The sequence below is a fragment of the Micromys minutus genome, assembly GCF_963924665.1.
Source record: "Micromys minutus genome assembly, chromosome: 31".
NCBI lineage: Eukaryota > Metazoa > Chordata > Mammalia > Rodentia > Muridae > Micromys > Micromys minutus.
The window spans coordinates 26658691-26683410 of NC_137966.1; the positions used below are offsets into that span (position 1 = coordinate 26658691).

Consider the following 24720-nt stretch of genomic DNA (forward strand, 5'->3'; position numbering starts at 1 on the left):
GTTTGACACAGGGTCTTGCTATGTAGCCTAGGCTGGTCTGGAATGTACAGTAATTTTCCTGCCTTCAGTCCTGTGAGTGCTGGGATTACAGGTTTGTACCACCATGCCTAGCTCATATTTCAGTAGTTAGAGTTAATTTTCGGAGACTCTTTTGGATATTTTAGATGGGCAGCTTCAGTGCTTGTAGATGCACTGGGTTCCACTGGGACCTCTTAGAATCTCTGGAACCACAGTTTAGATTGTTTTCTCTGCCAAGGCCTCCTGTGGGTTTGTAGTTTGTGTTGTTGTTGGTGTTTTTTGTTTATTTTTTGATGTTTGTTTGTTTGTTTTGAGACGGATTCTCTGTTTAACCTTGGCTGCCCTGGAGCTCACAGAGCTCCCTCACTATGTAGACCAGGCTGGCCTTGGACTCTCAGAGCTCTTGCCCCTACCTCCTGAGTGCTCAGATCAAAGGCGTGTGCCATCATAAGAAGGGGCTCTCATACTTCTGTGTTCCTGGATTTTTTTCCCCTTTTGAGGGGTGGGGGAGGTTATGATAGGACAAGGGTATACATAGCCCAGGCTGGTCTCAGGTTTGCTATGTGGCTGAAGATAATGTTTAACTTCTGACCCTTCTGTTTCTACCTCCCATGTATTGGGGTTATGGGTATGTCATACCTGGTTTTTGTGCCACCGGGGATCAAACACTCACCTTGATGTACACTTGTCAAGTGCCCTCCAAGCTGACCCCTTCTCCAGCCCTTTGTCTTTAACTTGACTGATGAACGCCAATTAATTTCTTCTCAGGCCCTGGAGTCCAAACTAGCATCATGCAGGAATTTCATGTGTGATCAATCCCCAAGCCGGACAAGCGGGCCAGCCTCAGGGCGAGGAACCAAAACCAGAGATGGTGTTGACAGAAGGCCAGGCAGCACCAGTATGGGAGATAAAGGGTCAGTACCTTTGATACTCTGCCAGGACACACAGGCTCTAGATCAGACACATGCCCAGTCTGAACTGGTCTCTCATTTAAGGCTGTAGGATTATTTCAGCAAAGTGTGGCCTTTACTTCTTTTTCATGAGACAGAGACTCCCTCTGTAGCCCAGGCTGACCTGTATCTGAATTTGGGCAGGTAGACACGTAGAGAGCTGTGCATGTAATGTGATTTTTAAAGTGGTGCTCTTCAGGTGTCAACAGAGTCTCACGGGCATGGAACTCACCAAGTATGTGATTAAGCCCCAGGGGTCCACCTGCCTCTGGCTCCCCTCAGTGCTGAGATGAAAAACATGAGCCATAATGTCTGGCTTTTTGGGGTATTGAGGGTCAAACTTGGATCCTGATGCTGTGAGGCAAGTACTTTTGCCAACTGAGTTATCTCCAAGCCCTTCGTTTTAACTATGTAGACCCTTGAAGAATCAGTCTAGCCAGACCGGATTCTCAAAAGCAGAAGCCTGCAGCTGCCTCTAGATCTAGGAGTTCACTGAAAGGAGCCTGCATTGCCCTGGGTCCCAGGCCACGTCACTGTGACAAGCATGAGGGAAATGGAGTGATCCATGGTACACACTTAGTTTCTGGACCTTTAACCACACATCTTTAGATGTGTCTATTTAGTTTTGAGACCAGGCCTCACTGGGCAGCCCTGGCTGCTGGGGGAACTGGAAGAGCCCAGGTGTACTGCCCGTCTTTGCTCCTGGGATGCTGGTGTTAAAGACATACACACATAACACCATGCTCAGTCACCATTTTTATTTAAAATTTAAAAAGTTTTCAATTTATTGTGTGTGTGTGCACAAGTGTTTTCCATAGTGCACATGTGAAAGTCAGGTCTTTCCTTCTACTGTGTGGATTCTAACATTGTTAGGCTAAGCAATAAGCCATCTCTTCCACCTAAAAGCAATTTAAAAAAAAATTCAAGGAACTGGGAATGTTGCCTAGTAGCAAGTCTCCGCATTCAATTCTAACTACTCCCCACCCCAAAGGAAGTGACCAGGATGTAGGTGCTTGTGTAGGGTCTTATGAGATTGGGAGCTTTTTCTGCAGTCTTGGGAATCAGGAAACCAGCGTTGTTTTCTTCATTTCACAGGAGAGAAAATTGAGACCCTGTGAGACTTGTTCCCGCTCTTGACATTCACTCTTAGAACCTTGGGGGCCCTGTGCTAGCCACTGGGATACTGCTGTCTCATCTGTTAAATATGGTTTGCTCTGTCTGAAGGTCAGGAAAACGCTTGGAGTTTGGGAAACCGGCCTCTCCACTCTCATCACCAGCGCTGCCATCCACCCAGGGTGTGGTCAAGCTTTTGCTTTAGGACCAGTGGGAACTGCACCTTCACCTGTCTTCCTTACTTAGAGTTGGCTTTTAGTCCTTATATTTTCAAGGTAGTTTGAGAAATAAGAGCCAGCATCACCAGCATTCACTTTGTGCTATGCTGCCTAAATTGACTAAGGCTGTTGGCTGGGGACTTGACATTATCCCTATAATGTGCCCAGTCCCTAGAATTGAAGTGAACACCCCTCCCCCAACACATACACACACCAGGCAGCTCTAAGGTATGATGTCATTGGCTACCTAGAGTTTTAATGGCCTTCAGGGGTGTTTTGAATATGCATAATCTTCAAAGCAGGACTAAAGCCCAGCTCAGGAGCTCTCTGCAGCCTACTTTGAGCTGAAGCTGTCTTCTGGAACATTCTCCTGGTGCTTTTACAATACGATTAAATTGTATCTATTACTGGGAGATTCCAGAAGCAAAAGGCCATATTAAACTAAGGTCATGTGCCTTTGACACTTAAACACTGTCTGACTCTTAGATCAGTGGGAGGCTATCCTATCGATAAACCCTGGCTCCTGTCTTTCCTGAGTCCCCTGCAGTGATGCTGGGGTGACCCTGGACAGCTTGCATTGCGCTGGCCTTTGTTACACCATCCCTAAGAGCAGAATTTCATCCGGACACCATAGAGCAGCCAAGGCGACTAAAGCATGAGATGGAGGTGACCAGCGGATGCTCCGCTCCCTTGGAAGGTGGAACCACCAGCACCGGCTCCTCTCTGGGGTGTGGCACTGCCTCAAGCTTCGATCCACAATGAGAAAAGCGTAACTAATGCCAGAGCTTCACCCTTCACTTGGCTACTAACTTGTTCTCTAGTCCATGGGGCGAAACTGGCCTAGAGTCAGACCTAGAACTGCCCTGTGCTACTGACATTCACAAGGTAATTTTAAGCTGCTTGGCTATTTGTTCTTTTTAGACATAATAATCTGGGGAAAGATGGACTTTATTTTTTTATAAGAAATAAAATCAAAAGAAATGCCTGCTCAATAGATGTATGTCTGTCATTCCATGTCTGTAGTGGTGGTGAAGTTTCTTTTTTAAAAAAGAATTATCTAGAGTACACTGTAGCTGTCTTCAGACACACCAGAAGAGAGCATCGGATCCCATTACAGATGGTTGTGAGCCACCATGTGGTTACTGGGAATTGAACTCAGGACCTTTGGAAGAGCAGTCGGTGTTCTTAACCACTGAGCCATCTCTAAAGACCCTGAAGTTTGTTTTTTAACTAAGTAATTGAAATAGGACAAAGAAAGTGTTTTGTGCATGGTATATGTAGTTTGTGTGGATTTGGAGGCACGTGTGTATGCGTGTATGGGAATCAGGTCAACATCTGGTATTTCCCTCAATTGTATATGGTGTATGTAGGTGTGTAGGTAAATATGTGTGCACAGAGTCAATGTTTAGTGTCTTCCTGCTTTCCACCTTAGTTTTAAGGTGGGTCTCTTATTAAGCCTGAGTCCACCCATTAGGTTAGGCGGATAGCAAGCTCCAAGAACCCTATCCTCCATTCTCCAGGGCAGGGTTACAGAAGTGTGCCTTCGTGCCCAGCTTTTGTATGGACTCTGGATCTGAACTTAGAGCCTCCTCATACTTGGAAAGCAAGCACCTTACACACTGAATCTGATTTTTAAAATTTTTCTATTGAAGTTAGCTTTCCAGCAGTGATGTCAGGAAAATGTTTTATGCCATTCCAGCTCTGTCAGCAGGAGGATTGGTTTTTCAATATTTCCTTTTTTTTTTTTTTTTTAATCTGTTGAGTTGGGCTTTAGGAAAGTTTGTGTGACTAGGACTTTTGCAAAGCATGTCTCCCTCAAACACTATAGTTGGAGAATTAAAGGGCCCTGGCCTATTTCTGTGGGGTCTTTATGCTAAGGACACTTTCTTAAATGGTTATTGGGGGTACGGTGACATAGCCTTGGAGTTACAGGCTCTGCCTTAGCCTTGTGTTTTGCTTTTTGTTTTTTAACAGTTTTGCACATTTTGTTTGAAGACGAATGTGTCATAGAGGCAGATGTGGTCTACAAATCTGAAATATTTAAGTCCCTTGTTTGTGCACGAGAGAGTATTTGCCACAGCACTCGCTTTATGTGAGTTGCAAGGACACTCAGGTGGTCAGGCGTGCACAGTGAGCAACATTCCTACATGGGGCACATCTGGTGTTCTAGAGGTGTTCTGCAGCCCCTCTGCTAGGCAAAACTACTGTATTGCAATTTAAACAGACCAAAGAAACTTTGTACTTAAAATATTGGTTGAATATGCTGCCCTTGAAAGGCTTGGGTCGAGAAGTACCTAGGACTTTGTGTATTTGGGGTGTTGTAATCTTTGTGCAGCTTGGAAGCAGGACCCAATTGTAAACACAGAATTCATTTGGGCTTCATGTATGGCCTCTGTGTAATAGGATCACTGAGAAGATTAAGAATGCCCCACCTATTCTTTAGCTCAAGATAAAAGCCAGACACAAGAGCCAACTCCATTCTCATGACTTACAACCTTTTATTTGTGAAAGTGTCCATGGGTGCAAATAAGACAGTGCAATTGCTCTGCTCGGCCCTGGGAGCAGTGTTTCTTTTTTAATTCAGATGACTAAAAAAGTCACTTGGTCTTGGTGAACTGTGTCTGAGGTGTGGCAGGCAGGAAAGGAAAGGGAATTTTCAAACGGGTTTACCTCCCAAACTGGAAGATCAGGCAGGTCAGGGAATGGTTGGGAGTGGGTTGGGGGCTCTGGCACCCATTCATGTAACTTTCTCATTTCATGTAAACAAAATTGCTGGTGACTATGGCTCCTGACCTGCATCTATTTAGATTTTCTCTGACAGCACATTTTTAAACGAGTTCACACCCTTTGTGCAGGACTGTGGCTGACTCCTGGGTGAGAGGTGGGGTGATGTCTGCAACTTGAACGAAGGGAGACAAATGCTAAGCAGTCTGCTGGGCTCTGCTGCCATTTCGTGTTTTGTTTGCCCTGACATGGTGTCCAATTCTGAATTTATTCACTGGCTTTGGTTCCATTGAAGTCTAAGTCCCGAGCATCCATTTCCTCTTCAGAACCATCTGTGTTTTCAATAACTCTACGGCCTCCAGCCCTTCTGGAAGGAACAAACGAAGCCTCGTTTCCTCTCCTGTGGGTTTGAAACAGAAAGTGCGCCTGTCTTTAGTAAGGAAATCTCCCAGTAGATTGGAAGAGGTTTTTATCAAGAGCGAGACCAAACACAAACTCAACATGAATCAGTCACACATTTAGGGTGAGTCCCAGCCAGTCTTAAAATTCAGTTAGCATGGGGTTATTGGTTTCAAAATGTTAAAATAAGATTCTGGTCTGCCTTGGGTTGGGAAGAGAAAAAGGCACAGGCCTGGTATTGTCAGGCAGAAGGTTGTATGCAGGCCTGGTGCTGTTTTATCTATAATTTCTGTCCATGGGAACAGAAAAGGCATGATTTTAGGTTTTCAAAGTGGAAAAGGGAGAGTTTCTCAGAGGACAAGCCTTAGTTGAAGGGTGACACAGCGCCTTCTGCTGGTGTGTGTCTTGTCCCACGGTGGAAAGATGGTGTTGAACTTGAGTGTGTATTTTTCTCACTATAATCACATCATACAGAACACAAAGTGGATGCTCAGATGAATAGTTGAAAATTTGTTCATCTGAGGTGCACTTCTGCTCTAGTGAACAGGGCAGCCCTGAATCTTCACTGATGAATAGTTGAAAATTTGTTCATCTGAGGTGCACTTCTGCTCTAGTGGACAGGGCAGCCCTGAATCTTCACTGCTCCTGTCAGCAGCGTCTGCGTGTCCCCAGCGTCTGCGTGTCCCACCCTGGCTGTCCAAGTCCACCTGGGTGATACAGGAAGGGCAAGACATGCAGAGTGCAGCCTTGGATGAGAGGAAAGTGGGCAGAAAGGGGGAAGGTCAGTTTACTTGCAGCTAGCTTTGGCTATTTCCCAGAAGGCTATGTGGATTTTCAGTGACCTAACACGTGATCTTGTTGGGTCAGCATAGTCCTATTTGACCTGAATTTGAATACAGGTGCTAACACATTTTAGTGAGGTTAAGAAAACCAACATCCGGTAACAGAAGCAGCTTGCTGGCCATATGGAAGCTGAAGGGAGAAGCCATGAGGGTGTGCCAGCCACTGACCCATTCTTTAGCCCAGAGGAACATATCAGACAGATAGACAGGTAATACACCAGAGACACAGCACAAGTAGACCCAAAGATTTATGATCAGCAGGCAGGTGAACTCCCTGTGTAAACATTTTGGGGTTTTCTCAAGATGTAACAATCAGTCATAAATACTTAATACTTAAAAGTTGTAGTCACTCCCAAAATAAGACACAGGTCAGTTTCAGCGGGCCATTTCAGAAAGGCTTCTTCCCTTGAGAGGGTGAAGGAACCTGGACTGTGGTATACAAATATCAGTGCCCCTCTCCTCACGGCTACAATTTGGCTTCTGAACCCAATGGATGGTATCCTGGAGCTCGAAATAATGTCGAAATCTACATCAAGTCTCTAGATACTTTTTGCCTTTTGGGACTGTCTATATTTATTGACTCAAAGGGTTTAATCCCTTGATCTTAGAAACAAGTCATGCCCAACTCATCAAGAGACCACAGGGGCAGCGTTCCAGCTCAGGGTCACTGTTGGAGGAAACTGTTCTAAATCTGAAACAAAAGGTTGATACCAACTGTCAGTTATAGAGGCTCCTAACACAGGTTTGTTTCAAAACCTCCAGAGTCTTATCCTGAAGAATTGTGGATCTTTCCAAACACTCTGAGTTTATTCTAGGTGCTGTGAGAATTCTGTTTCCTGCCAACTACGGGCTCCTCTGGTCCCCCTCATATCCTTGGGGATGCGCTGTACAAGACCTCAATTAGTTTTAAGTATTTGAAAGCAAGAGCAAAGTTGAAATTCTACAAAGAACAGTAGACATAAGTAAGGATGTCCTTGGGCTCAGCATGAGGTACTGGGGGCTCCATTGAGCCATTGCCTGGATACACTATGGGGGAATAAAGGTGCTTAGAATCCTAGAGAAGCAGAAGCTCCTTCTTGACAAGGGCTACATGTGCTCTGAGTTCATTCTCCTGTCCTTGGGCATGTGCAGCCCATATGGCCTCTAGAGAAAGTTGCTACAGGTAGTGTCCAATTCCCACCCTCGTGCACTGAAAATACAGTAAGCAAGTTCAAGTCATCTGCAGCCCTGGCATCTGCTGTGACAGGGACTGCTCATGTTCTTTGATAGGACAAGCTTAACCATGAGTAAGGTAAGTTTCTGGGCTATAGTCACTGTGGCCCTGGCTTAATTTATTCTGGATTTGTGACCCAGGCCAGTCAGTTAGAAACTGTGTTCATTCTTTAGGGACATGTGCAAAGAGGAAGAGGCATCAACCTGTACAACACTGTTGAGTGTCCTGGCAGTGTGAGAGTAGCTCAGCATGCAGGTAAGAACAGCTGGTAAAGTGCTTGTTTACCATGCATGAAGCCCTGGGTTCCATCCTCAGCATCACTTAAGAGGGTAACAGTACACACCTGTTACTGCAGCACGTGGGACCAAACCAAAATAACAACAAACCAACATGCAATATTTTAAAATTCATGGAGATGTGATCAAAATGTTCTGCTAGAAGCCATGTCTGCAAAATGCCAAAGGGAAGGACAATGACTCAAGAGATGAGGGCTGCTTATATTCTCAGCTCTGAACTAAGCCAGACCTTTAGATTTGGGGGGTCTCACAGAAATTTGCAAGGGCTTGGAGAAGGGAAGACAGGGAAGGGGTGCTGGGCACAGAAGGATGGGGACAAAAGGGTGCAGGGCACAGGGATGGGGACAAAGGGTGCAGGGCACAGGGATGGGGACAAAGGGTGTAGGGCACAGGAATGGGACAAGGGAAGGGTGCTGAGCATAAAGATTATAAGGGACAGTGTGACACACAAACTGTAAAGCTGGAGGCACAAGGTACCTGGTGGCTCACTTCGAGGTTTCCTGTGGGGGGGGCCCTCTGAAACAGAGAGAGTCCCCAGAGGTTACCATCCACACTTGGGAAGGAGCCAGTTAGGTATGTTAAGGGCACTAACTTCAATCAAGTAATGAAAGGTACATCTCAGTCAACATGAACCAGAGAACCAGCCTGGAGAAGTTGGCACTTTAAATAAGGACAGGCACCATTTAAACTTTTGTCCTCCAAAGTCACTTGAGAAATAGAAGTTCCAGCGTTGTATAAAGGTAAAGGCATCTAAGAACATAAGTCTGAAAGATCAGTGTTAGACAGAGTGAATGTGCTGGGATGTGTGTGCTGTGTGTGAATACTGTCTTCATGAACAGTGCCTGTCATATTCTTCACACAGGGTCTCACTGGCCTGGAGTTCACTAACTGGACTATGCTAGCTAGCCAGAAGTCCTAGGAATTCTGTTTCTGCCTCCCCAGAATTGGGAGTGCAAAAATGTGCCACCATGCCCAGCTTGTTTATGGGGAGTGAATTTGGTTCCTCATACTAAAAAACACGTGTTTTAACAAAGTGAGCCACAGCCCTAGCTCTGGTCTCTGTTACCTTTGGTGGCAGCTAAGGGAGGTGGTGGGCAACATGGCAATTGCTTGTGGCATGTAGAGAGCCACTTACCTGGCCAACAGCACTAAAACTTGTTCATTGAGTTCTTGTCTGCTGGTGTTTACCTCAAACAGCTCATGTTTCTGTGCACCTAGACCTAGAGAATGTGGTCCATGCTGGCACCTCATAAGGATTTGCTTCTATCTTGGCCTGTGCCACCTTAGAACCAACAGAGATGGTCAGTGCAGTCTCAAAAAGCCAGTAAGTCTAAAAGAGAAGAGACTCTTCAGCTAACTGAGGTGACTGCCCTCCAGCCCACTAACTCAGGGCAGAGGGCACAACCCCACCAGAACACATTCCTCAGGACACTGTGGAAACGGGTCCTGTGTACTGAGTTCTCAGTGCTGGAATAGCTCTTATATTAGACTGGAGAAATGGAGAGAGATAGTTTTCAGCCTATCAAGTAGAAACCAACCATAAAATTGTTGTCTTGAGGAATTGAAGGCTTCTTTCAAGTGGGATCACTTTAGAAGTAGAAAGATGCAAAAGGGACCAAGATGGAGCCTGGGCAGTCCAGCGCACGGTGGCTTTGCCTGGGCAGTCCAGTGGAAGGTGGGTTTTTGATAAAGATGCTCAGATGAGTAGGCCCTATGAGTGTGTATTCATCAGGAGGTCCTGTGATGGTCACTCTACCAAGGGCTATTGTAGACCATGCTGTGGCCTAAAGAAGGGTGACTGATGTTACCCAAGCACTGTGTGTGGACAGGGGCGGCAGAGGAGTAGGGCTAGAGGTTTTTACTCAGTGGAACAGCTGAGTGAAGAATGAGACAGCGTCAGGCTGCGAAGCAGAAGGAGGCCAGGTTTAACAAGGCCTTGGCTCTGCCACAGATGTCAGGGCAGGTGTAGGAGAAAGCTGCTGTGAGTGTCATGATCATTTCTGCTTTCCAGTTAAAACAGGCAGTGGGCAGTGAGATGGAGATGAGAGGTCACTTATTGGGCGATTTCAGTGGTTAGCACACGCAGAATGGAAGCAGTTCTTGGCTTATTTGTGTCTTGGCTGTGCAGAAGGTCTTAAGTGAGGGCGAGGCTGGGTGCCAGCCAAATAAAGGCGGCAAAGCTGAGGAGGTGTACAGGGGTAAGTGAAGGTTGGTCATGGAAAGGAACCTGGGGACACAGGGGAAGGAAATGTGAAGGGAGCAAACACCGCAGCTCCCACTGTCAGGGTGCCCACAGTAGTTTGAGCCATCTCATGTCACATTCCAGAATATAGCAAGATCAAGGGACAGAAAGCAAGTCTCATGGGACATGAAAACCACAGAGAACAGTGGAGTGGAGAGAGGCTGCAAGGCCAGAGCATCCAGAATGACGGTACAGACTGGGCTCAGCAAGAGAACCAAATCTGGTCCCCACCTGGCAACCTCTGGAGACATTTGTAGTTGTCACAGTGCTGGGTAGATGGGCCTACTAAACACCCAACCCTACCTGACACAGCACAGTAAGAACCTAAAATACAAGGTTCAGAGAAGGATGAGAAGCAAGGGTTGGTAGTTGTCTATCCTGCAGTGAATGGCAGGCTTCAAGAAATGGAATCTTCCTCCACCCCCTCCACGTGGCTAAAGGATAGGAGATAGGTTCCTCAGAGGCAGTGCCCTGCACAGCTCTGCCTGCTCCACTGTGCAGGAATAAAAGTGTTCAGTGAGTGACAATGGTGGGAGGAAGTTAAGGTGTTGCTGGCTGCATGGACGCAGGGGAGCTCCTCACCTGAGTTTGCTCTTGAGGGCATTCACCTCACGGCCCATGGCCTCATTGCTCTCAGTGGCCTCGTCCAGCTCCCGCTGCAGCTTCCTGCGGTTGGCATTGATGCGCTGGGACTCCTCCTCTGCCTCCTCCAGCTGCCTCTTGAGCTGCTTGACCTTGGCGTTTCCTTTCTCGGCCTGCCAAGGACAGGGCAGTGTGTCAGCAAAGGTCAGTGTCCAGGGTCATGAAGCACCGGGTGAGACCAGGACAGTCAGGAAGAGGCACCAGCTGTGGCTACCTGCTCCTTGTACTGCTCTGCCATCTTGCGCTCATCCTCCACCTGCAGCAGGACCTCCTTCAGCTTCTTGTCCTTCTGCTTCAGCGACTTGGTGGCTGCCTGTTTTTCTCTGTCATGGGGAGGAGAGAACGGTGGTTTCCAATAGAAATCGTATCCTTGTAGTTGGCATGAAAACCACAACATGGTACCCCAGCTACCTTGAGCCCCAAATCAAGAGTCATTCCAAGAATTAGCCAGATGTAGAATAATGAAAGTTTAGGCATCAAGACATGTGACCCATGATTAAGCAGGAAGTCTTGTGTGTCTGTGGCCTGGTGGCAGGCCTTTCATGTCCCTGGTGGCAGGGGGAGGTTAAGAAAAGCCTGTGGGTTCCCTTGAAGGCTGACTCATGTCTGGAGGACCATCATCATTTTAATAGCAACTAACATTTTGAGGGATTGCTCTCAGCCAGAGATAGACTCAGTACATCCTTGTCCTATATGGCCATAGTCTCACACTGCACTGTCACATTCTAGACACGAGGTTCTTAGGGTGATTGCCCAGGTGTTCCCTTCTGGTCTCCAGAAAGCTGGAGCTCTAGTGCCCCCATACCTGGCCTCCTGTTCAACCTGCTCCTCCAGCTGCACAATCTTGGCCTCCAGCGCTGCAACAGTGGACTTGAGCTTGGCCTTGACAGCACCCTCTACCTCCTGCAGTTTGCTCCGGAGTTCCTTGTTCTGGCGCTCCAGCTGTTGGCGTGCACTCTCGTTCTTCTGAGCTGTGCTGCGCTCTGTGGCCAACTCATTGCTCAGTTGCTCAGCCTGCAGAAGAGGAATGGCCATGAGGCAGAAGGCATACAAGGGTATCAGACCAAGTTTACCATTGTTGTTCCCTAAGGCCAGAGCACCTGCTTCCCCTCTCTCTCTCTCTCTCTCTCTCTCTCTCTCTCTCTCTCTCTCTCTCTCTCTCTCTCCTGAAACCAGAACATTTATTTTATGACTGATTGAAATCCTCAATTTTTAGGTGCCTCATGTGACCAGACCTGGTAGTGTTTCATCTTGTAGCCTTGGCACTCCAATTATACTTTCTCTTGTGCTTGGCAGGGTAGCCACATTTGCCACAGGCCGACTGCTGAATGTGGTAGGCCTCAGAGCCACAGCGGCGGCACAGTGTATGTATCTTACTGAAACACTTTCCAAAGGATGGCGTTCCTTTTGTCATCTTGCTTCTACTCCTCTCTCTCTCTCCTCATTCTTTGTCACCTTCCGGACTCTGCTCAGAAGCCTCCTAGTGTCACCTAGACTGAGCCAGAAACCTGTTCTGTTCTGCTCATGCTCCCTAGCCAGATGCTGAGGAGCTACAGGATGGATCCTGGCGCCCACCAGGACTTGGGTGGGCGAAGAGCAGTGAGGGAGAACACTAGCGTCATTCACCATGGCCATGTGGTAGAGCAAGCAAGATGCCATTGGCTAACAGAAAACCCTGCAGATCTGTTTAGAGTTTTCTGAAAACCACAGGCAGATACAGGCATGACACACACAGGCAAGGAGAAAAAAGGACTCGTACCTTATTTCTGATCCGCCCCCTCTTCTCTCTCTCTCCTCAATCCCAGGAGCAAACCTGTGGTGCATGCTACTTAACCAGTGCTGGGCTGCACCTAGATCCTGTTTCAGGAAACCCAAGGCACTCTCCCTCCAATGTGGGGAATATGGCCAAGTGGTTTTGCCTCACTGTAGCCCTCAGGTGGCCTGTTACTTTGAGTCCAGTACTGAGTGCCCAATACAGGTGCCCCGCATAGGGCAGAAGCAACTACCCAAAGCTAAAAGGGGACAGGCTGCTTCCTGAGCCCTGTGTTAACTTAAATGGCTTGAGTAGTATTCCTTCCCATTCCCGTCACCCTAACCTCACAGTATCTCCTACCTGCAGTGTGGCCTTGCGAACCCTGTCACTCATGGCCTCCATGTTGCCCTGCTCTTCCTCCAGCTCCTCCTCCAGCTGGGCGATCCTTGCCTCCAGGCGGCGCTTCTCATCCTGAAGTGTGTTCCTGGAGGGGATGAAGCTGCCTTGGGGACCCGTGGGCCTTACCCAGTCTTAGACCACTCTCCTGGAAAGGTGTTGTCTCAGGTGGCCCCCATTCTCTAACAGGGGAGACAAGCTCAAGGGAGACTGGAGTCATCCAAGATCACCCGTATCATGGTTTGAATGGGAAATGTCCCTCATAAATTCTGAGGCTCTGCTTAATAAATGGATCAATTCCTTGATGGCTTCAGAACATGATAGAATCCCTAGACGGTAAGAAGCAGTAACGGGAGGCTAGTTAGAAGAAGCAGGTAACAAGAGGGAAGGGGATTTGTATCCTTGGGGTCTCTGCTCCCTTCTTGATTCATAGTTTCCTGTCTACCTTGAGGTGAACAGCCTCTTCAATGTGCATCCATCACCATGATGCTCTGTGCTAGCCTGAGTCCAGAGTTAGCAAAGCCTCTGAAACCGTGAGCTAAAATAAGCTGTCTCCTTTAAACATCTGTTGAGTATTTGAGTCATAGTACAGCATCCTGCTAGGAAGAGATGAGCTGGGACTCACACAGACCAGCATCAGCAAAACCAGAATGGGGTGAGAACCATCTCCTCTGGCTTTCTTCGCCCCTTCCACTACTCACTCAGAATGAGGTGCCACATTTCCAAATCAGTGGGTGGGAAGACTGAGGTCAATCCTTTTCCCAGCATGGGTTTGCCCTGCCAGGGTTCAGTGAGCATTGGGTGTGCTAGCATTGAAGTGGTTCCAGGGCACAATCAGGCTGGTTGTTCTCTCACCCCAAGTTCAGTTGCCTCCTCTGTATCCTTACCTTCCTGACAAGCTGCCAGCCAGCTCTTCAGCTAGCTCCTCCTTCTCCAGGTCGGCTTGCTTGCGAGCTCTCTCGGCTGCTGCCAGGTCCTGAAGCAGGAGAGAGGCTTATCTATCCTGCTCTTGCACAGTTGAAGTACAGCTCCCCCTCAGCTCAGGGAGGTTCCCTTTGCTCTTTGTGTGAGAGAGATCCACTCATTCAGAAAGAAGCCAACAGGAAGGAAGGAAATCTGGGTGCCTAGGCCTAAGGGAGCAGTGTGGTCCCACCATAGTACTGTGAGTGGCGGTTGCCAGCAAGGCAAACCTATACCTCCTGGAGCTGCATGAGGTCTGCCTCCAGGCTCTTGGCCTTCTTCTCATTCTCTTTGGAGGTGGCAAAGATCTCATCTCTGGAGGCACGGGCATCATCCAGCTCCCTTTGGAAGTCCTTCATCTGAGCCTACATGAGTCAATAGGACAAGCAATATCCACTTTACTCAGCTGGCTCTGCACAGGGAGACTCACCTCTGCGTTCCAACCCCTTGCAATTTCCAGTTTATCTTGGTGAATCCCTTGGCTGGGCCCCAGAGCTTCAGTGACAGAACCCTTCACTTGAACTGAAGGGGGGTAACAAGAGCCCCGCAACAGTGCCTCACTCAGAAAACCAACCACCTGTGGCTAGATAGAGGCTCAGAGTCAGCCATTGACCTACACCTCTGACAGAAGCAGGTTGCTTCCTGAAGTCTCACTGATGCACCAGGCCTGGCAGCTGCCTCTTCCTCCACCTGCAGCCCCACCTCTCCCAACACAGCATCACCAACCTGCAGTTTTCGAAGCTGCTTGATGGCTTCCTCCCTCCCTTTGATGGCCGAGTCAGCCTGGAGCTCCAGGTCTTTCAGGTCCCCTTCCAGCTTCTTCTTAGCAGCTGCTGCCAGAGCCCTCTGCTTCCGTTCATCTTCCAGTTCTGTCTCATACTCATGCAACTGAACCAGGAAGAGGGGTACAAGCTACAAGGATGGCCCTCAGAGCCCTGGCTTCCTTGGCCACTCCCTGAGCTCCCAGAGACTCAGTATAACCCGGTGTGTGTTGCTGAGGGAGAGGGTGCCCGCTGCTTCCAGCAAGTAGGTTTTAGGGACTGAATTTAGGTCATGAATCTTGGCAGCAGTGGGGGGGAAGGATGGGGATGTCCCCAGTCACAGATGGGAACCGGCTTACCTGCCGCTGTAGCTGCCTCCTCTTCTCCTCATTCTGCTCCTCCCGGGCCTGGAGATCTCGTTCAAACTGGCCCTTGAGGGCCTGCATGTTGACCTCCAGGCGCAGCTTAGCATCCTCAGTGGCCTGCAGCTCATCCTCCAGCTCCTCCAGCTGGGTTTTCATCTCTTCCATCTGGGTCTCCAAGGCACGCTTGGACTTCTCTAGCTCGTGCACCTGGTAGGCAGAGTGAGCAGGGCTTTTGCTCAAGGGAGGCTTTACCCTCAGGGAATAGGGGTTCATGAGGTCAAAGCAGTGGCCTTGATCTCCAGGGTCTACTTGGCTCCTGATGGCTCAGCTCCAGCTGCTGTTCCCTGGCTTCTTGTGCCCACACCAGACTGATGTACCTTGCTGAGATACCAGTTGGTAAGAAGCAGAACTACTTACATTCTTGCCCACGTCATCCTTAGAGCTGACTAGGTCTTCCATCTCAGCTTTGAGCATCTTGTTGGTTCTCTCCAGCTCTTCCTTGGCTTCCAGGGCTTCCTCCAGGGCCCGGGCTAGAGACAAAGCCTTTGTTTCCTTTTCCCTGGCCTCTGCTTCAGCTCGGTCTCTCTCATCCGCATACTTGGAGGAGATGTTCTTCTCTTCAGCTAACAACTGAAAGAACACAGGACTCAGAGGCATCCCCAGCACACCTGAGGTTCACCAAACTCCAATGTGGAAAAGACCTGGTCACACTGAATGTGCCTAGTGGTGGTGCCAGCAATTCAGATACATGTGGAAGTGAGTTAGGATACTTTACTTTCTCACTGCCCATTGGGATAACACATCCAGCTACTGAGGACAATGCGGCAATTGAATTATTGGGGAGGCATGGCCACAAGTATCTTTCTTATGAAACTACCCCATGCACCAAACTAAGGGGGTCTGGTCATACACGTTTGGATAAAAGCCAAAGACGGCTGCGCCATCTTAACACAATTCTCGTCTGATGGAGGAGAGAGCGGTGAGTTACAAACTGTGGCACCTAAACCTAGACTTGCAAAATTCAGCAGACAAATGAGTACAGGGGACCTCCTGACAGCACAGGTGACACCAAAACCTACAGAACATCAACAGGAAGGCAGTGGAAATCACTTCTGGCCCTCTCGTGGAAAATGAGACCATGGGGCAAGTGGCTGTCCAGAGCAGAATGACTGCCAAGAAACTGGGGTGCCCTGCAGAAGCTCAACATGGTGAGCCTGTCAGGGGGACTGGCAGCTCCTGAATCTCTAGTATTTGGGCTCCCAGCACAATCTCTAAACTGAGTTTTAACATAACTCTATATTGTGTGTAAATAAAATTGTGTTTAGTAAGTATGGGCAATCTATATTAGAGATAGTATTTAGGAATTCGGGTCAGAGCAGTGTGACTACACATTAGAAAAGTTGTGTTCATCGTGGTATATTCACCTCCAAGGTAGGAAATAGTAATACTTAATATTGGTGCTTTGAGGCGAAACTTGCTGTGCAGTCAGCTTTAAATCCACAATTCTACCGCTTCATCTTCCTGACACTCGAGTTCCAGGCCTGTGCCACAAAGCCTGGCTGCAAAATTGATTTTTAAGTAAAAGTCTTTTTTTTACATTTATTTACGTGTGTGTGTGCACATGTGTGTACATGTGTGTGTACATGTGTGTGCACATGTGTACATGTATTGCATGTGTGTGCATGTATGTATATGTGTGTGTGCTACATGTGTGTGTACATGTGTGTATGTGTGTGTACGTGTGTACATGTGTGTATGTGTGTGTACATGTGTGTATCTGTGTGTACGTGTGTGTGTGCATGTGTGTGTGTACATGTGTGTGTGTACATGTGTGTGCTACGTGATAGCCAGAGGACAAATTGTGGAAGTCTTTTCTCTACTTCCACCAAACAGGTTTTAGGAGCTGGAATTAGGTCATGAATCTTGGCAGCAAGATCTGTGACAAGTAAGCGATCACACCAGCCTGACTAATCTTACTATGCAATGTTAAATGTTAAGGGAGAAGAGAATAGATGTCTTTAATTTGCTTTGAAATGCAACCAAAAAAATGAAATATGTTAGGTTACTGTGATTCATCTTTATTATAAATAACTAGGCTAGGGCTAGGCATGGTGGCACACCCCTTTAATCTTAAGCACTCAGGACCTGGAGGCAGGCAGCTCTCTGTAAGTTTGAGACCAGCCTGGCCTACACTATGTTTACATAGAGTTACACAGTAAGGCCCTCTCCCCACTGCCTCCTCCAAAAGTAAGACAAAAGGCGTGTTGCACGATGTTGACGATTGAGTCTGCATCGGGAAAATGGAATTACCAAGGGTACATTTTGAGGGAAGGGACGGGCCTCAGTTGGCAGAGTGTTTGCCGACCCTGGTCCAGTCTCCAGTATTACACGAAACCAACAATGGCACACCAGTGATCCCAGAATCCCAAAGGTGGAGGCAGGAGGATTACAAGTTCAGAAGTTCAAAGCCAACTATAGCTACATAATAAGTTCAAGGCCATTCTGGTCAACAGGAGACCATATTTAAAAGAGAGGGGGCATAAATTAAATAATGTACTCCAAAGAATGGCACTTAGAGTTACTTATAACACCCATCAGTGCTCATGAGTGTCCAATAAGAGGAGGGATAAATGACCCTCACTTGATTAGAGCTTGTGCCAGCCCTGAGGCTATGTCTGTCAACAGGTTTCACAGTGCTTGAACCTAGAAAAATGTCAGTGTTAAGCATTCTGATGTGTTCATGCCCTGACCTATAGCAACCCTTGTGTGTTATGGTTACCTAAGATGAGACAAGATAGCCTTCCGCAGTATCCAGCAAAGTCCAGATGAGACTCAGATTCCCAGTCCCTCCCTAGTGCAGCCCAGAACCGACTTTACCCCATGTCGAGGGCTTCCAGCCCTACCTGATCGAATTTCTTCTGCTTCTTTTCCAGATTGGATACCAGTTGCCGCTGGTTGTCCAAGTCCACAACCAAGTCATCCAGCTCCTGCTGAAGCCTGTTCTTAGTTTTCTCCAGTTTGTCATAGGCAGCAGCCTTTTCCTCATACTGCTGGCCGAGGCCCTCCATCTCTTTCTGCAACCTCTTCTTCCCCTCCTCCATGGCCTCGATGGTGCTTGCAAAGTCCTGCAGTTTCTTCTTAGAGTCTGAGAGCTGGAACAGCCAAGAGTGGGAACCTGAGAAGTGAACTCTCTTCCTCCTCACTGAGGAAATTTAACAGTAGAGGGAACCACTGAGCAAATAAACCGCACAGGCCCAGAGGAGACTCATGGGGACCCCAGAGAAGAGAAGAGTCACAATGGACCCTGGAGGTGAGGAGAGGACCTGCTATGGGCCTCAGCATGGGTCCACACCTGAATGTTCAGGGTGGAGACATGGCGCTCCAGGTTTTGCTTAGCTTCCATCTCCTCATCCAGCTGGTCCTGCAGGCTGTTCCTCTCATCTTCCAACTGACGCAGCTTAGTGGACACATTGAGCTTCTGCCGAGTTTCTTCTTGAAGCAGCTCCTACAAGAGAGAGCAAACATGGTGGTCCCAGAGATGCCTCTAAGGACGGAGGCACTCCAGGTCTCCCAGATGGTGCAGTATAATACTCACTTGGGTGTCCTGAAGCTGGGATCCAAGGGAAGCCATGTCCTTGGCCAGTTTGATGGCCTTGCCCTCTGCCTCATTGAGCATGCCTGTGACACTCTCCACTTCATTCTGGGGGTGGGGGGATGAGAGTCCCGTGAGATGAAACTCATATCACAGATCAGCAAGAGGAGTCCTTTTCACTCAGAATACACCACACACCTTTGTGGGATAGGACCTGTAGCACCCAGCAACAAGAATACACAGGAGGAAAGGGGCAACTGTGGACCCTTTTGGAACCCATCAGCTATAAGCTGGGACTGTTGGCCCCATACTCTGTTCTAGAACCTTCCACTGTATTGACTGGGTGCAGTTAGGATCTACCTTATTGGATCCTAAATCCCTACCAAGGTTGGCAGAGATGAGCTGCAGACCTGAGAGGTGCAGGACTGAAAGCCACTCCTTAACACTGCAGAAGAAATAAGATGGCTCATCACTGCCTTTTCGTGACTTTCATGGCCATCTCCAAAGAGAAGGAAACGAAAGGCACAGGGCAGAGCCCCTTCCTGCATCTCTGCATCCTACACTAGTCCTGGCTCTGCCCAGGTGTGTCTAGGATGTACGCCTGCAGCTCTCACCTTACTGATCTCATTTATAATGAGGTCTTAACTGTCAATGCATATTAGAGTAGCAAAACCCTCTTCTCAACTGCAGGGAACTGTGGTTGTTTCCCTGCTCCCTCATTCTAGCTTGTGAGCACAGGAAACATTCATCAAACCTGGGACCATTCTTTGGGAATGGGAACTCAGGCCAAATGTGTCTTTGAAGCTAATACCAAAGACAATCAGACTATCGTCCATCAGCTTCAGTTGCCTCTGTTACTTGGGGGTAAATACAGACATACATCTGATTGGGGCATCAGGCACTTTGCAGTCTGGCCACAGCTTCCCTCTCTCGTCCTGTTCTATACCATTTCTTCTCCCTTGACTATCTCTACTTTCCCATTTACCATGGGCCTTTGCATATACTCCACCTTCTGCATACCTATACATCTGAGTGTTAGACCTCCCTAGGGCAGCCTTCCTGACCCCACCCCACCTCTGTACTCCAGGATGCCCTATATTTGCCCTTATGGTACTGTGTGCCTCTCCTTCAGATAGTCTCTGTGTTTGTGACCATCTCCCCTACCCCACCAGGTAGGGACAGATGGGACAGAAACAATCTATATTCTTCCTTGCTGTTTTGTCTAAGGATTAAGCACTGTGTCTGGTATGCAGCGGGTGCTCAATATATGTTCATTAAGTGTATGCATGAGGTTTTGACAAGAGGAATTTGCGCAGGGGAATGCGAGGATGCATATAGAGGAAGGCAGCTTCCGGGAGGTTTGCCGTGGGGCTGCAGCCTGGTCATGCTGCCCTCACCTGTAGCTTGTGGACCTTGTCACTCAGTTCAGTCCGGGCGCGCTCCCCATCACTGCACTTGGACTGCAGCTCCTGCAGCTGCACCTCCAGCTTCTTCTTCTTGTGCTCTACCTCCTGCTTTGCCTGGCCCAAGACACGCAGCTCCCCAGCCAGGTCTGCGTTCTCCTTCTCCAGCGTCTGCTTGCTTTTGTCCAGGTTTGCTTTGGCCTGTCAAGGGAGGAAGAGTGTGGTGGGCTCATCTCCTCCTCTCCCTGCCCCACTCCCAGTCCAAGGGAAGCGGGGGGGGGGGGGTGCATAGAACTTCGTCAGGACTCTTGGAATTCTAGTTTCCTAACTCTAGGAATCAAATCAAAACGTACCCATGTCCTTGAGGCCTGCCTGTTCTGTATAGGTTACCAAATTTTAGAACATTTCCCAGAAAAAAATATAAATTCCTGAATCTTTTAAAAACAACTTCATGTTCTGTCTTGTGGCTATGATGCTCTGTGAAGATGGCCACATTTGCCAAATGCATTGAAAGGTACATTAAAGGTGATGAACTTAGCCAGGTGTGGTGGCATACACCTCTAATCCCAGCACTCAGGAAGAGAATCCGGAATGTGAGGCTTGAGTTATCTAGTGAAATCGTGTCTCAAAGAAAAAAGAGAAAGGAGAGAAGAGAGGGAGAGAGAGAAAGAAAGAAACCAAGGGAAAGAGAAAAAAAAAGGGAGGCAGGTCGTGATGGCTGTGTTTGTAATTCCAGCATTCCAGCTGAAGCAGGAGAATTACCATGAGTTCCAAGACAACCTAGGCTATAGAATGAGACTGTTTCTAAAAATAAGTGTGTGTGTGTCTGTGTGTGTGTATCTGTGTGTGGGGGTCTGTTTAAATATTTCAGTAGTTGTAAATAATTCTGCCTTTCAAAGGACAAGATAAAAACCTGGAGTTTTACCTTCCCCTAAGGGAGAAGCCAGCCAGATCTAGGCAGTGCCTGCTGTCTGTGCTGTAGCCCCACCCCCTTGGTCTGGTGACCATCACTTCCTCTTATCTTTCACATCATTGTCATATTTGCCCCGCTATTTCTGTGATCAATAAAATGATCAATCAGTCATTTTACCTACCCAGCTTTTGTACATATGTGAATCACCTAAGGAAAAAGTGTTCGGATAAAAATGGGAAAAAGAGATGGTGACACAGGACATTGAGGAGGACAAAAGACAAGAAAACCATGTGGCTCCTGGAGCCCAGAAAAACCACTGCTTTTAGGTCACCACACATACACACACACACACACACACACACACACACACACACACACACACCCCATATCAGGGCTACACAGCTTCTCTGCATCTGAGATCATGAACCTCACAGCTTCAGCTGGAGGATATTTGTATTTGTGTGTGAAGAATTGTCTTGGGGAATGGGAGCACAGGATTCAGACTGAACATGATTTGTCTACTTTTCATAGGCACTACATAGACTGAAGATCGTTTTATCAATTAACTTGGTGTGCTTGCATTCCAACGATGACCCATCTCATGAAGGCTGGGGTGGGAATTTTTACTTGTAACACACAGAAAGTTCTAGTTTTTCGGAGCATTTCAAATTCCAAAGTTCTAGCCAAGAGTGGGTGAAGTCTGTCATCATGATGTGGTTTCTGGGCTGTCTAATGACACGCACCCTTTTGAACTGCTCCAGCTGCTCTGTGAGTTCCTCCACTGCCTGTGTGTGCTTCTGCCTCATCTCCTGAACCTGGGCCTCATGGGACCGTGTCTCCTCATCCAGGGCCTTCTTCAGCACCGTCACCTCCTGTTCCCTCTTGGCTCTAGGAGAAAGAATACAGTTGATGACACTTAGGCAGGAGACAGAGATTTGCCTGTGACAGTACTGTGCAAGGGGATAAGAGGTCTTCTGGTACCCAGAGCTGAAGTCTTTCCCCTTTGCTGTGTGACCCACAGCAACCTGCCTAACCTTTCTAGCCCTGCAGTTTTGCCTCATCTGTGAAATGGGAAAGGTGTTACCTGCTCCCAGAACTTCTCAAGGCTGGCAAACCAGCGTACAAGATATGAGCAAGAATGTGTCTGTGGTCTACAGATGTCCCTTGAATATTAATACTAATTGGATTTATGCAGCACTTAATATAAACTAGGGCCTAAGCTAAGATTTTTATTCTTCTTCCCTTCCCTTCCATCCTTCCTTCCTTTCTTTCTTCTTTCCTTCCTTCTGTCCTTCCTTCTTCCCTCCTTCCCTCCTTTCCTTCCTTTCTCCTTTCCTTCCTTTCTTTATTTTGGAGATGGGATTTTACTCACTACATAACTTAGGCTGGTCTCAAATTCACAGTCCTCCTGCCTCCACTTCTGAGTGCTAGGATTACAAGCATGAGCTATCAAGCCCAACTGGACCTGTTTTTCCATACATAGTATTTCATTCTCAGATCAACTCTAGGAAGCAGCAATGTCATTTTCAGGCTGGTGGGAGACAGCTTACCCATGGGTTCCCAACCATTCTGTGATGGAGCCACAGCATGAAGCTAGCCTGACTTTGAGCCTGGCTTTTAGCCACTGTCTTTCTATATCTCCAGCCAGGTAAGAGAGGAACAAAAAGGCGGGACTAACCTTTGGTACATGTACAAAACCCAAAGTGTGGTGGTGAAAACTGGGTCACAGTTAACAGAGACCCCTCCCATAGGATATGCTCAAAAGACCTGTATACTTATTAAATGACCTGTGTTCACCAGAAACACAATAGTCTCTAGGATATGATTATTCATCATTTCTATTTATTTATAGAATTGGAGACCAATCTAATAAATGTTATTTTTAAAATTTAACATGAAAATAACTACATGCACACATATGGACAGAGAAAGAGGTTATTTTAGAACCCTAACTATGGATGGAACTGGAGGAAATGTCCTTTTTGACACATGTTCTTCTGTCATGCTTAAGTTGTTCTTGAATTCTGAGCTACTGCTCTTCTGCAGATAGAATTAAGCAGACTCGTATTCTAGACACAACCGGGAAGGCCAGCGGTTTCGGATCAGTGTGGTCATTGTCCCTGAGGCCCAGTTTCCAGTACCTGAGCTCCTGCTGGGCAGCTGTGCTGTCCAGTGTATCCTCCAGCTCCGTCTTGAGTGCCTCCAGCTCCTCCCCCAGGTCTCGCTTCTGCTTCTCAGCCTTGTTCCTGGCAGCCCGTTCTGAGTCCAGGTCTTCCTGTAGATCTGAGACATGGCCTTCCAGCTCTCGAATCTTCTTTAGGGCATTGTTTTTCTGGGCGATCTCCTCATCAAGCCTGCCCGGAATGGAACACCCAGGATTAAGCCAAGGCTATCCAATGCCACCAAAAACTATTCTGGAAAGACTGAGGCAGGAGGACCTCAAGCTCCAGGCCAGGCTGAGATACATAGCAAGATCCTGTCTCAAGAAAATAAAAAATAGAACCCCCTCCCAAAAGAGTTGGGTGTGCTAATAATGTCTGTCAATCATCTCAATACTGGTGAAAATGAGGCAGGAGAGTGGCTGAGGGTTCAAGGTTAGTCTGAATTACATAGTGGGTTCCAGGAAAGTCCCCCAAAGGGTGTGTATATATACCCATACTTGTGTATGTGTATGTGATGGTTTGTATATGCTCAGCCCAGGGAGTGGCACTATTAGAAGATGTGGCTCGGTTGGAGTAGGTGTGTCATAGTGGGTGTGGGCTTTAAGACCCTCATTTTAGCTGCCTGGAAGCCAATATTCTGCTAGCTGACTTCAGATGAAGATGTAGAACTCTCAGCTCTTCCTGTACCATGGATGCTGCCATGTTCCTGTCTTGAGGATAATGGACTGAACCTCTGAAGCTGTAAGCCAGCCTCAATTAAATGTTGTCCTTCTAAGTGTTGCCTTGACTGAAGGAGCTGAAGGGTTTGCAACCCCATAGGAAGAACAATAGCATCAACCAACCAGACTCCCAGAGCTCCCAGGGACTAAACCACCTACCAAAGAGTACACATGGAAAGACCCATATGTAACAGAGGTTGGCATTGCCTGGCATCAATAGGAAGAGAAGCCCTTGGTCCTGTGAAAGCTAGTTTCCCCAGTGTAGGAATGCCAGGATGTTGAGGTTGGAGGGGGTGGGTGGAAAGGGGAGCATCCTCATAGAAGCTGGTGGGGAGGATGAGAGAGGGGAGAAAGGGAAAAGGGAAATGTATATACATTTGAAATGTAAATACATAAACTATCCAATAAAAAAGATAAAATAAGCATTGCCTTGGTCATGGTGTCTGTTCACAGCAGTAAACCCCCAAGACAGTGTGTACACATACACTTTTTTATGGTGCTGTCCTTCTGTGCCAGGTGAAGCCTCTCTGCCCTGAGTCATACTCCAAGAACCCTAAACATTTCTGTTCTTTCATTTGCTCAGCCAGTGACTAGGTCCATGGTGTGCCCTTGCTCATGTGTCCTTAGTGGTATCAAAACCACAGCTTGTGCTACATGTTTAAGAAGATACACATATACAGATACACTTATATATGTAACAACAATAAAAGAGAAACCAAGAGGAAGGGGAAGGGAGACAATGGTGTAATTATCTTAAACAACAATAAAATCATAAAAAGTCAGATCCCCATTACAGCAGAGGTGGTGATAGATCAGGTGGGACATGAGTGACACCAAATGACAGTTGGAGGACTTCAGTGGAGATGGAGCTCTGCCCTAAGACAGAATCTCGATTATGGTGCCCAGGTTATCCATAAAGCCATGATCCTCCTGCCTCTGCACATTCAGCTTTGCCATTCCACTTGACTATGATGAATGAAGGCCTAGGGTAAGGGACAGGCTGGTGCTCTGACATTAATGTGCTTACACACAGTGTCTG

At 47.6% G+C, this 24720-nt stretch overlaps 2 protein-coding genes across 7 annotated transcripts in view; one reads left to right on the forward strand and one right to left on the reverse strand.

The window, feature by feature from the left end:
- Positions 1-3264, forward strand: part of NDE1 (nudE neurodevelopment protein 1) — a 27410-nt gene extending 24146 nt beyond the window's left edge. For 2 of the 3 annotated variants that reach the window (XM_080942403.1, XM_080942402.1), the window contains exons 8-9: positions 787-932; positions 2193-3264. In XM_080942403.1, coding sequence (XP_080798529.1) covers positions 787-932; positions 2193-2286 — 240 coding nt within the window. In that variant the 3' untranslated portion in view covers positions 2287-3264. Of the gene's footprint in view, positions 1-786; positions 933-2063 lie in introns of all 3 variants that reach the window. The other variant, XM_080942404.1, reaches the window with a different exon arrangement.
- A 1513-nt stretch (positions 3265-4777) lies between these two features.
- MYH11 (myosin heavy chain 11) overlaps positions 4778-24720 on the reverse strand; it is a 92753-nt gene continuing 72810 nt past the window's right edge. For 2 of the 4 annotated variants that reach the window (XM_080942399.1, XM_080942398.1), the window contains 17 exons: positions 22942-23154; positions 21544-21688; positions 19882-20088; positions 18488-18592; positions 18245-18397; positions 17796-18044; positions 15310-15522; positions 14887-15099; positions 14493-14654; positions 14003-14131; positions 13694-13782; positions 12771-12894; positions 11463-11671; positions 10872-10980; positions 10598-10770; positions 8251-8289; positions 5288-5423 (listed from right to left, as the gene is read on the reverse strand). In XM_080942399.1, the coding sequence (XP_080798525.1) occupies positions 8259-8289; positions 10598-10770; positions 10872-10980; positions 11463-11671; positions 12771-12894; positions 13694-13782; positions 14003-14131; positions 14493-14654; positions 14887-15099; positions 15310-15522; positions 17796-18044; positions 18245-18397; positions 18488-18592; positions 19882-20088; positions 21544-21688; positions 22942-23154 (2524 nt within the window). In that variant the 3' untranslated portion in view covers positions 5288-5423; positions 8251-8258. Of the gene's footprint in view, positions 5424-8250; positions 8290-10597; positions 10771-10871; positions 10981-11462; positions 11672-12770; positions 12895-13693; positions 13783-14002; positions 14132-14492; positions 14655-14886; positions 15100-15309; positions 15523-17795; positions 18045-18244; positions 18398-18487; positions 18593-19881; positions 20089-21543; positions 21689-22941; positions 23155-24720 lie in introns of all 4 variants that reach the window. The other 2 variants (XM_080942397.1, XM_080942396.1) reach the window with 1 other exon arrangement.